General features: G+C 36.4%; 1 protein-coding gene across 1 annotated transcript; it reads right to left on the reverse strand.

Moving 5' to 3' along the window:
• Nucleotides 1–12,104: 12,104 nt before the first annotated feature.
• Nucleotides 12,105–12,554, reverse strand: LOC139888583 (uncharacterized). Its single transcript, XM_071871584.1, has one exon. It carries the CDS (start codon nucleotides 12,552–12,554, stop codon nucleotides 12,105–12,107), a length of 450 nt encoding a protein of 149 aa, XP_071727685.1.
• Nucleotides 12,555–18,080: the final 5,526 nt, after the last annotated feature.

Below are 18,080 nucleotides of genomic sequence, written 5' to 3' on the forward strand. Positions count from 1 at the left end.
CCCTGTATAGCTAACTCCAACATTACTGTATATAGAGTGTCTATGGTTGTTCTAAATAATATATATAGATGGGTCGATATGATATGTCAAAACATTTGCATACGTGTCTATGGTATCCCAAGATTACATAATATATTAGAATACAAGTATAATACAATATAAGTTAGCTAGGATATGATTAATATAAATTTGTTACCAATTTTCACGTAGCTACAACAAGCAAAAATATCCAATCTTGTTTTACCCATAACTTCTTCGTTTTAAATCTGTTTTGACTGTTTCAAGTTGCTATGGTTTCATATTGAACTTAAGTTTATGAATCTAAATAGAAAAAGTATAATTTTATAGTCAGAAATATAGGTTACAAGTCAGTTTTGTAAAGTTAGCAATTTCAGTCAAAAGAACGACGTCTAGAAGACCATTTTGGAAAACATACTTCCACTTTGAGTTTAACCATGATTTTTGGATATAGTTTCATGTTCATAAGAAAAATCATTTTCCCAGAAGAAGAACTTTTAAATCAAAGTTTATCATAGTTTTTAATTAACTAACCCAAAACAGCCCGCGGTGTTACTACGACGGCGTATATTCGGTTTTACGGTGTTTTTCGTGTTTTTCGTGTTTTTCGGTTTTAAATCATTAAGTTAGCATATCATATAGATATAGAACAGGTGTTTAGTTGATTTTAAAAGTCAAGTTAGAAGGATTAACTTTTGTTTGCTAACAAGTTTAGAATTAACTAAACTATGTTCTAGTGATTTCAAGTTTAAACCTTCGAAAGGTAGTTTTATATATATGAATCGAATGATGTTATGAATATCATTACTATCTCAAGTTTTGTCAATAAACCTACTGGAAATGAGAAAAATAGATCTAGCTTCAAAGGATCCTTGGATGGCTTGAAAGTTCTTGAAGCAGAATCATGACACGAAAACAAGTTCAAGTAAGATTTTCACTCGAAATAAGATTGTTATAGTTATAGAAATTGAATCAAAGTTTGAATATGAGTATTACCTTGTATTATAAAGATATATTACTATAAATAAGAAAGATTTCTTGAGGTTGGATAATCACTTTACAAGATTGGAAGTAAGCTAGTAAACCTGGAAGTATTCTTGATTTTATGAAACTAGAACTTATAGAATTTATGAAGAACACTTAGAACTTGAAGATAGAACTTGAAGATAGAACTTGAGAGAGATCAATTAGATGAAGAAAATTGAAGAATGAAAGTGTTTGTAGGTGTTTTTGGTCATTGGTATATGGATTAGATATAAAGGATGTGTAATTTGGTTTACTTGTAAATAAGTCATGAATGATTACTAATATTTTTGTAATTTTATGAGATATTTCATGCTAGTTGGCAAATGATGGTTCCCACATGTGTTAGGTAACTCACATGGGCTGCTAAGAGCTGATCATTGGAGTGTATATACCAATAGTACATACATCTAAAAGCTGTGTATTGTACGAGTACGAATACGGGTGCATACGAGTAGAATTTTTGATGAAACTGAACGAGGATGTAATTGTAAGCATTTTTGTTAAGTAGAAGTATTTTGATAAGTGTCTTGAAGTCTTTCAAAAGTGTATGAATACATATTAAAATACTACATGTATATATATTTTAACTGAGTCGTTAAGTCATCGTTAGTCGTTACATGTAAATGTTGATTTGAAACCTTTAAGTTTACGATCTTGTTAAATGTTGTTAACCCAATGTTTATTATATCTAATGAGATGTTAAATTACTATATTATCATGATATTATGATATATTAATATATCTTAATATGATATATATATATATATATATATATATATATATATATATTTAAATGTCGTTACAACGATAATCGTTACATATATGTCTCGTTTCGAAATCCTTAAGTTAGTAGTCTTGTTTTTACATATGTAGTTCAATGTTAATATACATAATGACATGTTTACTTATCATTTATCATGATTAAACATAGTGTAACAATATCTTAATATGATTCATATATAATTAGTAAGACGTTGTTATAACGATAATCGTTATATATATCGTTTCGAGTTTCTTAGTTCAATAAACTCAATTTTATGTATATAACTCATTGTTAAAATACCTAATGAGATACTTACTTATCATAATATAATGTTAATTATATATATAATCATATATATATCATCATATAATTTTTTTACAAGTTTTAACGTTCGTGAATCATCGGTCAACTTGGGTGGTCAATTGTCTATATAAAACCTATTTCAATTAATCAAGTCTTAACAAGTTTGATTGCTTAACATGTTGGAAACACTTAATCATGTAAATATCAATTTCATTTAATATATATAAACATGGAAAATTTCGGGTCACTACATAATTTCCCGCTCAGATGTGAGAAGGCCTTGAAAGCTCTATTAAGAGAAAGTGTATTGTAGCGAGAGAGTGAGGAGAGGAGTGTTGAAATTGGATGAGAAAAAGCCTTTAAATAGACTTGAAATTTCCCTGCAAACGGCTGGCAGGCCGTTTGCAGGGGCCGTTGCCAGACCAAGCCGTTTGCAAGGGCCGTTTAACTTGGGTGTGTGGCAGGCCATTTGCAAGCCAGGTAAGCCATTTGGCAGGCCGTTTGGCTTGCAGATTTCCTGGTTCGTAACTTGATTTCTTATCTTTCACTATTTTTGCTCTAGAATCTTCGTTTTAGCTCTGATTCTTTTGATTCTTTTTGCATCGTCTTCGTAATTACTTTATCTACAAATTTAACCGAAAAAGCGATTATTTGGCTGACAAAGTTTTGAACTTTATGCTTTTGGGACTCAATATCGGGGGTAAAAATGTGACTTTTTAGCCAATATTACTAGCCATTAACCTATCCTTGTTTGAAACCAACTTCCAATCGGAATTCTTGACACCCTTACCTGTGTAAATTTCACCCGAACCCAAATAATTCTTAAAATGAGGAGCCCTTATCTCATCAACAGTGTAAATATCCAAAGCTGCAACAACCTCACACAATGTCATAGAGTGAAACTTTCCACCAAGTTGAAAGGTAACAAAATCTTTAGTATCAATATCATAATTTCCCTCAATATAGGAACAAGTAGTAAAGAACTCCAAACACCAAACCTTATAAATTGGACGATCTAAATGGAAAAACTTAACCCAATCATTGTACTAAAGCTCATTCCCCCAATCATCAACATAAGTTTGTACTAACTTAGCTCTTATCTCATACTCGACACCAATCTCAGCTAATGGGGCCCAATCAGGAGAACGAGGAGCAATGTACTCACGCTCATGAAGCATTTGCAAAAGGTTCATTCGATGATAATTAGGCACCCTACGTTCCCATCCCAAGAATGGATGTATACTGTCAGTGGTTTGGCATTCGAACGGATGAGGAGGGAGTTGTTCATTCTCATCTGCCGCAGCTGATGCAGAAGGTTTGCTTCGTTTCAATCACTGTAAAACATCAAACAACCACAAAACAAAGTTGCACAAAACCATTAGCGTTAGTAAAACGTATAAACCTCATGGCAACTTTTCCTCAAACCATCACCAAATTTGCAAAACAATAATTCATGAATTTAAACATACAAGTGAACTACAAACAAATAACACCCTTACTAACCAATTTCAAACAAAGACTCAATCCACAATAAACTCTATCATCAAAGTATACAAGTAACTCTAGCTTTCAAGAATAAACTCAACAAAATCACATAAGAGAAACTTGACACATTTTTTAAACACTATACATGCTAAATATATAGGAAAAACAAATCAAGCATATAGCATATGTATTTGATACTATCATCAATCATAACCAAGAAGTCAAACGGAGTCAAACTCAGTCAACACATCAAAAACCTTAAATTTATCATGAGCCCTAAAATTAATAATTTAACAATTTATCAAATCATGGCAATTTCTATACCCTAAACAAGCACATAATCAATGTCATCAATCAATTCTATGAATCAAACATCAAACTCAAAACCTTGAATCATCAAAATTATAAACCCTAAAATTAAAAATTGAATCATTAAGCATACAAACATGAACATTAAGCAACAATCATCATAAAAACACATAATCAACAACAAAATGGGCTCTTCAACAAGTAGTTAATCCCCCACACTTATATTTATCAAATACCCAACTAAACAAACACATTCAAAGACAAAAGCAAAAGAAAGTAGAAGAAAGTGGGATGAATTAATTACCAATCGGAGTTTAGGAGCCATAATCCATGAAAGATTTATTGATTAGAGAGTGAAATTAGATTAGGGTTTGGGTCTTGGGAGCAAAAATACGACCGCTAGTGTGTATGTGTGTGTGTTTTGAAAAACAAAATAAATAAAAAACATATAAAAACCCCAGCCGGGCCCCGATCGCGGCCGCATTGGCCCTAATCGCGAGCGCGATTTCCCTTTTTCTCAAATTTTGACCTGATGCAAATCGAGCATCTCACGACCGCATGGGGAAAATAGCGGTCGCAATTTTCTCAATTTTTCGTTGCCCCAATTTCTGTTAAAGAATCAAGGTCACGAGGTTTCTAATGCGGCCGTGATTTTAACCCAACTTTTTTTAAAGGTTTTATATTTTTTTTATGGTTTTTTTTGAGTTTTTAAGAAAGAAAATGCAATAAAATAAAATAAAATACAAACTTACAAACTTTACACAGTTGTGCGGTGTTTACTCCGGAGTAGCGCACTCGACTCTTCTTTCGAGCTTAGCAATCGTTGAGACCCTCGACTCCGTAGTTGATAGAGTCGAATCCATACCCGAATCGGTCTTTGAGAGTAGTCATTTCATCCTTATCCTGTATTATCAGCGTTCCCGTGTCGAAATCTAAAGTTATCCTTGCGGTTGCCAAGAACCCCCGACCTGACACTATCGGCGTTTTCTCCTCCGTAGCACAGTCCATTATGAAGAAATCTTCTTCAAAGTTTACACCGTGAATATTAACCGGGACGTCTATCGCGATTCCTATCGAGCTATCAACGGTTTAATTCCCAAAACGAATGTTCGTGTTAGTGCGGTTCAATTGCCGAATTCCCAACGGCTTTGCACCTTTAACCGGCATCATATTAACACTAACACCCGAATCTAGTAATGCTGAATAAATCTTTTCATTCCGAAACCGAAATAAAATCGAAAACTCCCCTGGATCTCTATGTCTTCTACGAGGCTTAAATTTAAAATGTGGTGTAGACTTAACGTACTCAACCTCTTCGATTGTCCATCCTTCATCATCAACAAACGAAGTTTTTGGCTTTTTCATGAACTTGTCCGTATTTTTCTTACCCGACATCTTTTCAAGCGTTCCTCGAATTTCCTCCACATCTACATTCTGTTCTTTCTCTAATTTCGGTTTCTCTTTTACCGTGTTCACCCGAATAGATTCAACTTTGCTTGAATCCCCATCACTTTCATAATAACCATCCTCGAATTCCCTTTCTACTATATACGCTGAAGGGAACCTCATATTTTCAGAGTTACAGAATCTAAAAGTACCATTACCATCTTCAAAAGTTATAGCTCCTGCCCCCGGGTCAATTTTTCTACCCGCGGTCGCGATAAAACCACGACCCACTAATAAAGGAGCCTCTTCGTCCGTCAGCATGTCGAAAATAGTGAATGGAACTTCAAGAAAAACTCCTTAACACTCACCATCACATTCTTAAGCAGCCCATCTGCCTTACATTTCGTATTGTTACCTAAAGTAATTACCGAACTGGATTTCAACGAACACAGTGTACAACCCCCATGGAGCAACTGCTTATTCATGTCGTAGGACATGATATTAATTAAGGATCCAGAATCGGCTATTAATTTAAATTCCCGGTGATCGTTAGCAAAATTAGGAAACACCCCGAAAATACTCAATTCGAACAAAACCTCACTCGGATTTGCTTCTTGACGAAGTATCTCCGGTCTTCCAATAACTTTCTCTTCCAAAGACAATCCCTCATCAAATTCTCCAATGAACTCATCCTAAATGACCTCGAAATCTACATCATCGGTAACATCTTCAAATCGCCCATCATAATCCCAAATATCGTGACCAATGATATGGCTAATAGTAACATTGTTGTCAAGCCATTCGTCAATGCTACCCTTACTTTCACAGTTTGGTTCGTTGACCCGGATTGACATAAGTTGGAGAGCTTCCTTTTTTCTCAAAGTTAACTGTTTTCTCCACCTCTGCTCTTGAATCATAACCAACGCTATTATCCATGGAGACAACACATGTAGCACCATCCCCTAAAAATTCCTGTACATCATTCTCAACACCCAAGTTTATCATATCAAGTTTAAAACAAGTAACATCAGTGGACTTAGGTTTTTTCATGGCCTTATCTACGTGACAAATCACTCTTTCGTTCCCCACACCTATACTTAAAGTATTTTGTTAGACATGGATGATAGCATCCACGGTGTTTAGGAAAGGTCGACCTAGAATGATTGGCACTTTAGTGTCCTCTTTCATTTCAAGCACTATAAAATGGGCCGGAAAGACTCATGGGTCCCTATTCGGACAAGGGTTGTTTACTTTTACTATCAAGTCTTCATCTATACCTATAGGAGTGTCAAAAGAATGGTTGGCCAAACGGATCCCCATCCTTGTCGGTTTTAAATATCCTAAGCCAAGTTTCAAATACAGCGAATAAGGCATTAAATTAACGCTTGCCCCTAAGTCGACTGGTGCATCGTACACTATCGAATCACCCAATAGACAAGGGATGATAAAACTACACGGATCTCCCAATTTATGTGGTAACTTTTGCTTTTGCAAAATGGCCGAACACGCCTCATTGAGGAATGTGGCCGACACCTCTTGGTACTTACCTTTTGACAAGATCAGGTCTTTTAGAAAATTCCCAAAGTTAGGCATCCCTTTTATCACTTCCGTCAGCGGTATGTTCACACTAATTTGATTGATCATATCCAAGAACCTCTGATATTGAGTTACTAGCTTATCTTTTTTCAAGGCTTTAGGATACGGAACTGGTGCTTTGTACACCTTTAACGGTGGTGCTTTAGTCATGATCTCCGGTGGATCATCTTTCTTTTACTCCTGAACCTTTGGCTCATCATCCTTAGAACCTTCATCCTTTTACTCTTCTTCATTAGTAGGTACGTGCAAAACATTAGGAGAAACAACAGGAGAAACGACAGGAGGAGACTTCGGTGTCTCCTCATTAATAACTAAACCACTTCGAGTGGTTATGGCATTCACTTACTCATTTCTAACCGGTTCCTTGTTGTTCGGATTGGACTGTGTGTTAGATGGGAGAGTACCCGGTGGTCTCTTCGGTAAGGACTGAGCAATGCGACCCACATCTCGTTCCAAGTTCTGAATCAAAGCCTACTGAATCCTAACCTGCTGCTTAGTCGATTCACCATCCTTTCTTAAAGAAGAAATACTCTCATCAGTTTTCATAATAAAACTCCTTAGAAATTCTTCCAGCGGAGGCATCTTATTTTCTGGCTGCTGAACTGGTTGCATAGGTTGCTGGAAGTTTCTAGGTGGTGCTTGCTGATTTCTATTATTAAACCCAGGCGGCCTGTACGGATATACCTTCTGATTACCTTGATAAACCTGATTACCACTCTAATAATTAGTACCACTCGTATTACCCACTTGGTTGAAAAACTCTCTGCCACTAGGAAATTCACTAAGAGCAAAATCACCCTTTTTCACATAACCCAGATAATTAGTGTATTCCTCCATTGATGCATGATTTCAATCTTTCGTAAGATGTGGTCCCAAACATAACTCCAAACCAACCTTGATCGCGTGCATTTCCTTAGTTATTGACTACATCTGTCTTTTAAAAGTTGCAAGTTGAGCCTTAACTGAAGCAAGCTCGTCACTAGTTTTGGTACTAGCAACATGAGAAGAGCGAGAGACATCCATTTCTTGATGCCAATCATAAGAATGAGTAGCAGTTTTGGAGATGATCTCGTACACTTCATCCGTAGTCTTTTTCACTAACGAACCACCTGCAACAATATCGATCTCTTTCCTTGTCGGCACATAAACACCCTTATAGAAAATCTGGACCTTGTTAAAGTTGTTCAATCCGTGTTGAGGACAATTGCGTAACATTTTACCGAATCGTGTTCAAGCATCATAAAGTGTCTCATGTGGCTTCTGAACAAAGTGATTAATATAACTTTACAACTTAGCAGCTTTAGAAGCCGGAAATAAATGCTGCAGAAACTTATCTTCCATCATAGTCCAACTATCGATCTCACCTTCGGGCAATGATTCCAATCAATCCTTGGCATCGTCTTTTAAGGACCAAGGAAAAACCCTCAAATAGATAACTGTATCTTCAACCTGAGAAATCTTGAACAAATTATAGATACTTTTGAAAGAACGAAGATGCTTGAATGCATCCTGATCAAACCAAAATCGTCTCGTGTAAATAGATTTCGGGTTTGAGTGCTTGATTTGGGAAAAAGAGTGAGTCGAATGTTTTAACTCCAATAATTGTGCAAACCCCATTTTAGAATCTGGATTCCAAGGGCATAAAACAATAGATTGAATTAACCTTATTCGATTGTTATCGAATAAATTAATATCTAAGAGTGGGGATTAATTTCGACGATGAACAGAGCATTAATCGGAATAGAGTTAACGACTTGAGTAATTCTACCGTAGTTGATTTGGGCAGAGTAACATTAATTCATCCAGTGTTGTGTAATAAACGATCTTGTTCATGTATTTATAGATGTTAGGAGGGAATGATGACGTGGCACATGTCCCTTTCATGGTTGTAACGAACTTTGGCCATCCAGAGGGGTGACGTGGCACCTTTCCCTTTCATGAGAATAATCGGGCAGATCCTAACAAACTTTCCTAGATTCGTGGGCTGACGTGGCATGCAACTTGCTTGCATGCTTGTTCCAGGATGAAGTGTCTGTTCCAGGACAGTGCGCTTTCTTCGGGACGACGTGCCTGACCCGAGAAGGTATCTATATGTCGGGTTGGAATACTGAACCGGGAAGTGGTGATGGTACCGGTGGCGTGTTGGTTCCGGCTAAAGCATCACGGTGCTCTCAGTCTAGCCGGGAAGGGTTTGCTTTCTACTTATTCCAAGTGTTTCTTCATAGTTATAATCATCATGACTGGCTGGATGATGCCGGTTAAGTGTATGACATCCGGGCTGGGTTTTTGTTTGATGTTCCCGACTAGCCGTTCGTCCATCGTGGTAAAATTGAGATTATGCCGGATGATTGTTGGGAAAGGGCCCTTCTTCCGGGACGGACAGTACCGGGTAAGATCGTAGCCGGGATGCTTTGTTTTGAGACGGATCATTATGCATATCATTAAGTCCCCCCAGTTTGGTAATGCCAGCCGTAATGGCTACGTTATAAAAGTTAAGGAACTGTGTCAAGCGCCTGAGTGGACGTGCATTAAATGCGTATGTCTCCTGAAAAGTCGCCCTTTTTTGCAACTGTGTCATTTTTAATGATTATATTCCATTTATCGATATCTTGAAATATTTTCCAAGAGACAACTGTATGCCACTTTCATCATTATTTCTTGCTTCCCTCGTGGCAATAAATAGCTGCGATTATCATCTTGGTTTTTCACTTTTCTTACATACGACTATGCTACACTTGTGTCTTCAACACCGCTTCGTTTTATAAATTCGCAGCCTTCAAAAATTGCCTTTCATTTTATGAATAACCCCTTTACTTGGTTAATCATTGATGTTGTTGTTGTTGTTGATGCCCAAAAGATGGCGCTGCCGTTATTTGCCGAGGCATATTACTCACAATATTGGTAAGTGTTTGTGTGTTTTTCCTTTTCTGTTTTCTCTCCTTGTGCGGCCTTCTTACTGTTATTTTACTCTGTTTCAGGCTTCGTTGTGGATCTGAAGATTTGTTTTGAATCTTTGAATTTTTTTGAACGTATTCTGCCTTCAACTGCAGATGGATTGGAAACTACTGAATTCCGATGGCCGTTCAATGTATCTCTTGTCATCACATTGGTTGCCGCGTTGTTGGGTCTCCTTGATTCGAAGAATATGATACGTTTGCGCTCGGATGACTATGTGATATGCGCATCTCCTACGAACGAACGTTGGTGTTCATGCTTCCGGTTGATTTCGAAACTCGATTACGACCCATGGCTCAAACGGACATATCTCTGTCTTGCAATCATCCCGATACCAGCTGGGCCATATTGGTGATTGCTCGTTGAGAGCTTTTGATTTCTTTCAACAGATGTGCCCATTCTCACTTCCTTTGTAGGTGAGCTTAACAGATTATGCCCAAGGGTTTCCTTTTGTTTGTATAGGATTTGATGTTATTTTTGTGCTAAAACCACAGGTTGTTAGGGTTTTCAGCTTTTATACATGTAGCTTTTGCGCTTAGTAATGAAATACTGTGATATCTTTGTGTTTGTCTTCTATCTTGAAATAAACTTCTACACGGGATACGGATGACAAATATGCTTGATGAACTGCTTTTGTTGTCTTTGTACTGACGTACCTTGTTTTGAAATTTTGTAACTGTAACTGTGGAGTCATCTGTGGATCCCCTTGACTTGCATTTGTGTGCTCAACACGAAAACCCCTCATAGTATGCTTATACTTTCTATAGCACCTGGTGGCTCTTGTCAGTTTAATTTTGAGGATTTGGTCGAGGGCCAATTTGAGTTTACCGAGAGGGACGAGTTTGTCCGATCGTTCTCCAAATTCAATGTTTAATATGATGTCAACAAAGATATCATCTCTAAAGGGTCTTCCCCGGATATGTATATATATATATATATATATATATATATATATATATATATATATATATATATATATATATATATATATATATATATATATTTTATATATATATATACCGCCCTTCCTGTTGATAAGGCGAGAGCTACTCGGGTCTGAGCTCTGGTCGCTTGTACTACTACTTTCCTGGTCGGTCTTAACCGGGAAAAGCAGCCTGTCATGACCCAAGAGTCTATTTCTCAGGATCTGCAAGTGAAGTTGAAGGCTGTTTTTGTGGAGCTTGATCGGTTGAGGTCTGAGCTTCCGTCTTCCCTGAAAAGGTGTATGGCCTCGCCTTCTGTGATGGGGCCATCTGGTTCTTATTTGAAGTGGTTTAGCGCTGCCAGCATGCTTAATATGTTTCAGCTTGTACAGAAGCATCATCTCCGATCCTACCTTGCTCTTAATCCAGAAATGGCTGATAAGGTCAAGGTGAATGCCTTTCAGGAGATTCGTACGACGCAAGCAGCGGTGAATAACATCCGATTTAAATGATTCAAGAGTTTGTGTGTCGAGGAGAGTACGACAGACAACCAATTGTTAGAATATAATTTCTAGGTTGTTTTGTTGGACATTTGTATTGTATCCAAGGTATGTATCTCGGATACCAATTTTTGTAGTGGTTACTCTATTTTGGCTGTGTAACCATGTGAATATTTATGTGATTATCATACTTTCTTGTTGAACTAGTTCATTTCTTTGTATGTATGTCTAGAATACATTTGTATTAGTTTTGGCGTGTACATCGTGCAGTCACGCGTGTTTATGCCATCTATTCATTGGCCGTTATCAGTATAAACTTGTACCGTCGAGGGCTAGACAATCACCTCTTAAGGGGGTACAAAATAACCTGCATGGGACTTATGTGGATACCGGAATCCGTCTGCCGCTAGCCGGTTATTATTATGTGAACTTCGTTGTAAATAACATAATGACTAAGTTATTGTAAACGGTTAAAATTCTTTTATTCATTCCTAAAAAGGAAAAACATACTCAGAGTCTTTACTTAAGAGAAAAAGACATAAATATCAAGATAACCATGAGTTGAAGTGATCCGCTTCAATCACGGTATCCATCTAAATCTCAGTTGTTGCACTTAGCCACTTTTGTTTTCTTCAACCGTTGTCTTGTCTCGGTTGGAGCTCTCACGGCTTTCAGTCCGGGAACATTTGGATGTCAGATTGAAGGGTTCAGACTTTTCGTATACACCATTAAATGGTTTCTCCCATCCTGGCCGGTGACGCCAGCCGGCAACTGCCTTCTATGCCTTATTGACGATGACTGGATTTTTACAACTGAAGTGTGCTGATGGGGAGAAAAAGGTTAGCCTTTTAAGAACAGATACATGTTTTCCTCCATGACATTTGGTGTCTTCCATGATTCGGCACATTGCCTATCTCGAGTGCACTCGTTCCCGGGGAAAGGGTGTCGGGTGGATTGAACCGTTACCACACCTCTTCGGGTTGGGAGTTTGAGTATACCATGAGCGGTAAAGGCTATTGCACTGAACTTCCTGAAGAACTGTCTTCCCAGTATCACATTTGTGGCAGTCACAGATTTGATGACATAAAAGTCGATTACTTCACTACGGAGGTAGGGTTGAGTACCCACCGTGACTGTTGCCTTGAATTTACCAATGGGTTCTTCATTAGAACCTGTGAACCCACAAATGACAGCATTAGATTGTCTCATCTTCCTTCCGAAAAACTTTGGGAGCTTTGAAAGGCAATTGGCATACAAGACTTCAACTTCACTTCCCGTGTCGGTGTACATTTCGCTGACCGGAAACCCATCTATCAAGCCGGTAATTACTATCGGTTTATCCCTAGAGTGTCGCACTGGTAGTCCCGAGAATGTGATGGTAGCATCTTTCTAGGAACTTTGCGGAGTAAACTCGTCCTTCTCAATGTTGGTCATGTTAATGACAACTTTATCTTTTGCCTTCTCACGCTTCTTGCCATTTTCCTTTTGCCAACTGAATGTTTTGTTGGGGTCAGCCTTTTTGAACTTCTGACCTGACAACAAGTGATTAAGTTCGCCTGCCTTAATTTTGGCAATGATTTCACGTATAAGTGCTTTACATTCATCGGTGTCATGACCATTGTCTTAGTGGAATTCACAGTATTTGTCTGAATTTTGACCATCCCATTTTTCTAATGGTGCCGGAGGGGTGAACTTTGCCTTTACGGGTTCTGTTAATAGTATCTCCCTTGGAGTTTTAGAAAGGCTGTCAATTAGGGATCCCTTATCGTATGGTCTTCGATTGCTCTTATCATGCATATGGTTGTCATGGCTTTTGCTGTGGCTGTTGTGGATTTTGTGATTGCTTTCACTACGTCTGATGCTATCATGACGGTGCCTGATGTCGCTTCTCTTTTCCTCTTATCTTTTCTTTTTGTCCCGGTGATACCCAGCATGTCTTTCCCTTCCAGAGTGCTGGTATTGCCTTGCTACCGTCACGGCATCTGCAAATGTACCCGGGATGTTCCACTGGAGTTCAAAAACGAGCGATAGGTGTGCATCTTTGTCCAGGAATGTTATGAATCCAGAAATCTGATGTGTTTCCGGGAGCCCTGGGATTTTTTATGAAATGCCCCGTTCATATTAATTAAAAACGTTTCATATTAATTGGTTTCTTTGCGAGGTTTTGACTTCTAAATGAGACTTTTTTCAAATCTTGCATTCGTTTTTAAAAACAACCATAACCTTTATTATTGAATAAAGGTCTTAATGACATAATTTAGATTGTCTATCAAAGACAATCTCCTCAAATAAATAAGTTTTTACACAACTCATTACAATATGATCAAATATATTACAACAAATACACCGAATGCAAGTTTAAACAATATAAACAATTATGCCGACTCCAAATCTTGACCTTGGGTTGGCATACGACAGCGGAAGCGTTTTTAATATTCACCTGAGAATAAACATGCTTAAAACGTCAACAAAAAATGTTGGTGAGTCATAGGTTTAATTTCTATATAATAATCATAACATTTAATAAGCCACAAGATTTCATTTAATCAAATGCGCAGGATCATTACAACTGCAAAAATCATTCATACGATGAGTCGCCTGGTAACCGACCTTAACATATAGCTCTTAAGATATCTGGCATCATACATTCCACTATTCAAATGTATGACAAGAACCCTTCGAAGTACTAAAGCATTTCCACTATTCGAAAATGGGGGTGGTTGGTGCCCGTAGATCTACCTTTAGGATTCGCGTCAATTAGTGTTTTTCACTAATTCTTAGGTTACAAGTATAATAATAATAAGTACATATATCCGGTATAACAAAACAGTCATAGAATGTAGTTTCATGAACTTGTGCTTATTTTGTAAAACATTTATAAATTTGCATGTATTCTCATCCCAAAATAATTTAGATAGTAAAAATGGGACTATAACTCACTTTCACAGATTACTAATTCGTCGAGAATTAGACTTGGCCATGGGTTGATTTATGAACCTATAACAATATATACATATATTAAAATATGATCGAAATATATTCACAATATTTTCTTTATTACGTGTTGATGATTTTAGTTGTCCAGTTAGCAGTCCAATGTTAGTAGTCCATAATTTTTCGTACATGAATAACTTAATATATATCTTGAATCAATCCACGACCCAGTGTATACATATCTCAGTATTGATCACAACTCAAACTATATATATATATATATTGGAATCAACCTCAACCATGTATAGCTAACTCCAACATTTGCATATAGAGTGTCTATGGTTGTTCCGCAATATATATATATAGATGGGTCGACATGATAGGTTGAAACATTGTATACATGTCTATGGTATCTCAAGATTACATAATATACAATATAAGTTGATTAAGTTATGGTTGGAATAGATTTCTTACAAATTTTCACGTAGCTAAAATGAGTAGTTTTTACCAATTTTGTTTTACCCGTCATTTCTTCGTTTCAAATCCGTTTTGAGTGATTTAAGCGGCTACGGTTTCATATTGAACTTAAATTTATGAAACTAAACAGAAAAAGTATAGGTTTATAGTCGGAAATATAATTTACAAGTCATTTTTGAAAGAGGTAGTCATTTTCGTCGAAAGAACGACATCTTGATGACTATTTTGAAAAGCATACTTTCACTTTGAGTTTAACCATGATTCTTGGATATAGTTTCATATTCATAAGAAAAATCATTTTCCCATAAGTATAGCTTTTAAATCAAAGTTTTTCATAGTTTTTAATTATCCAAACCAAAACAGCTCCCGGTTGTACTACGACGGCGTATATCCGGTTTTACGGTGTTCTTCGTGTTTACAGGTTTTAAATCATTAAGTTAGCATATCATATAGATATAGAACATGTGTTTAATTGATTTTAAAAGTTAAGTTAGAAGGATTAACTTTGTTTGCGAACAAGTTTAGAATTAACTAAACTATGTTCTAGTGATTACAAGTTTAGCTTCAAAGGATGAATCGAATGAGGTTATGAACATCATTACTACCTCAAGTTTTTTGGATAAACCTACTAGAAATGAGAAAAATAGATCTAGCTTCAAAGGATCCTTGGATGGCTTGAAAGTTCTTGAATTAGAATCTTGACACGAAAACAAGTTTAAGTAAGATTTCCACTTGAAATAAGATTGTTATAGTTATAGAAATTGAATCAAAGTTTGAAAATGAATATTACCTTGAATAAGAAAGATAACCTACTGTAAATAACAAAGGTTTCTTGATCTTAGATGATGACTTGGAATGGATTAGAAAGCTTGGAAGTAGTCATGAAGACTTGATATGATTCTTGAAGTGTTCTTGAAAGATGGTTGTTTTTATGATGATTAAAGCTTGTAATTGAAGTTAAAAGATAGTGAAAATGCTTGGAGATGATCAAGTATAATGTTAAGAGTATTTTGAGAGAGAAATTGGAGTGTAAGTATGAGAAAATGGAGTGAAGAAATGGTGTGCATTCATGAATAAGTTTTTTACATTTTATAAAGAAAAAAGATACTTAAGTTTGTTTTCTTACTAAATAATTCATGCAAGTTGACAAATGATGGTTCCCACATGATCCTTAATCATTTAAGGCTACTAAGGAGCAGATTTTTATTAGTATAGATGAATAGTAAATACATCTAGAAGCTGCGTATTATACGAGTACAATACCATACATGTACGAGTAGAATTTTTGATGAAAATGAATGAGAATGTAATTGTAAGTATTTTTGTTAACTAGAAGTACTTTGATATGTGTCTTGAAGTCTTTCAAAAGTGTATAAATACATCATAATACATTACATGTATATATATTTAACTGAGTCTTTAAGTCATCGTTAGTCGTTACATGTAAGTGTTGTTTTGAAAACTTTAGGTTAACGATCTTGTTAAATATAATTGACCCATTGTTATTACACTTAAATAAGATGTTAAATTGTTATGTTAACATTTAAACATGGTGTATTATCATATCTAATATCATATATATATATATATATATATATATATATATATATATATATATATATATATATATGTGTGTGTGTGTGTGTGTGTGTGTGTGTGTGTGAAATACTATTTCAAGGATAATCGTTACATATATGTATATTGTTTCGAAGTCTTTTAGTTAGTAGTCTCATCTTATATATATAACTCATTGTTATTATACTTAATGAGATACTTAAATATCATTTAATCAAATCATAAATATATATATCCAAATATATATTCCTTTAATTAATTATTACGATATATGACGTTCGTGAATCGTCAGACAGACTGGGTGTCCAAACGTTTGTATAAAATTCATTCCAAATAACCAAGTCTTAATGAGTTTGATTGCTTAACATGTTGGAAACATTTAATTATGTAAATATTAATCTTATATATATTACCGGAAAAATTCGGGTCGTTACATTATACACCCGTTAAATTAAATTTCGTCCCGAAATTGGGAATAGTACCTAGTTAACGTGAGATATCGGTAAACAGATGTGGATACTTCTGCTTCATTTGGTCTTCTCGTTCCCAAGTGAATTCAGGTCCTCTACGAGCATTCCACTGAACCTTAACGATTGGTATCTTTCTTTGTTTGAGTCGTTTGACCTCACGATCCATAATTTCGACGGGTTCTTCGACGAAATTTAGTTTCTCGTCAATTTTAATCTCGTCTAAAGGAATAATGAGATCTTCGGTAGCTAGGCATTTCTTCAGGTTTGAAACATGAAAGGTGTTATGAATCTTTTCTAATTGTGGAGGTAGCTCAAGTCGATAGGCCACTGGCCTAATACGTTTTTCAATCTTGAATGGCCCAATGTATCTTGGGCTCAATTTCTCTCGCTTTCCAAAACGAATAACCCCTTTCCAAGGTGATACCTTAAGCATAACCATATCACCCTCCTCAAACTCTAAAGGTTTCCTTCTAACATCCGCGTAGCTCTTTTGCCGACTCCGGGCTGTTTTCAATCGTTGCTGAATCTGAATGACCTTGTCGGTAGTTTACTGGATAATTTCCGGACCTGTAATCTGTTTTTCCCCTACATCACTCCAACAAATCGGAGACCTGCACTTCCTCCCATAAAGTGCCTCGAATGGTGCCGCCTCAATACTAGAATGGTAGCTGTTGTTGTAGGAAAACTCAGCTAACGGTAGATGTCGATCCCAACTGCTTCAAAAATCAATAACACATGCTCGTAGCATGTCTTCGAGTGTCTGAATCGTCCTTTCACTCTGCCCATCAGTTTGTGGATGATAGGCAGTACTTAAATCTAGACGAGTTCCCAACGCTTCGTGTAATGCCAGCCAGAATCTGGAAGTAAATCTGCTATCTCAATCAGAGATAATAGAGATTGGTATACCATGTCTAGAAAAACTTCTTTCAGGTATAATCGTTCTAATTTCTCTATACCATCCTCTTCTTTTATTGACAGAAAGTGTGCTGACTTAGTAAGACGATCGACTATTACCCAAATCATATCATAACCACCTGCGGTTCTCGGTAACTTAGCAATGAAATCCATGGTAATGTTTTCCCATTTCCATTCTAGGATTTCAGGTTGTTGGAATAGACCCAATGGTTTCTGATGCTTAGCTTTGCCTTTATAACAAGTCAAACATGCTCCTACATATGTGGCTATATCGGCCTTCATTCCTTGCCACCAAAAGTTTCTCTTGAGGTCTTGGTACATTTTCCCCTCTCCGGGATGTATTGAATATCTGGTTTTATGTGCTTCATCTAGTACCACTTTGCTCAAATCCCCATTCTTTGGTACCCAAATTCTTTCAGCTAATTGTTTGGGGGCAAAACCAACA

Source organism: Rutidosis leptorrhynchoides, chromosome 2 (assembly GCF_046630445.1).
Source record: "Rutidosis leptorrhynchoides isolate AG116_Rl617_1_P2 chromosome 2, CSIRO_AGI_Rlap_v1, whole genome shotgun sequence".
NCBI lineage: Eukaryota > Viridiplantae > Streptophyta > Magnoliopsida > Asterales > Asteraceae > Rutidosis > Rutidosis leptorrhynchoides.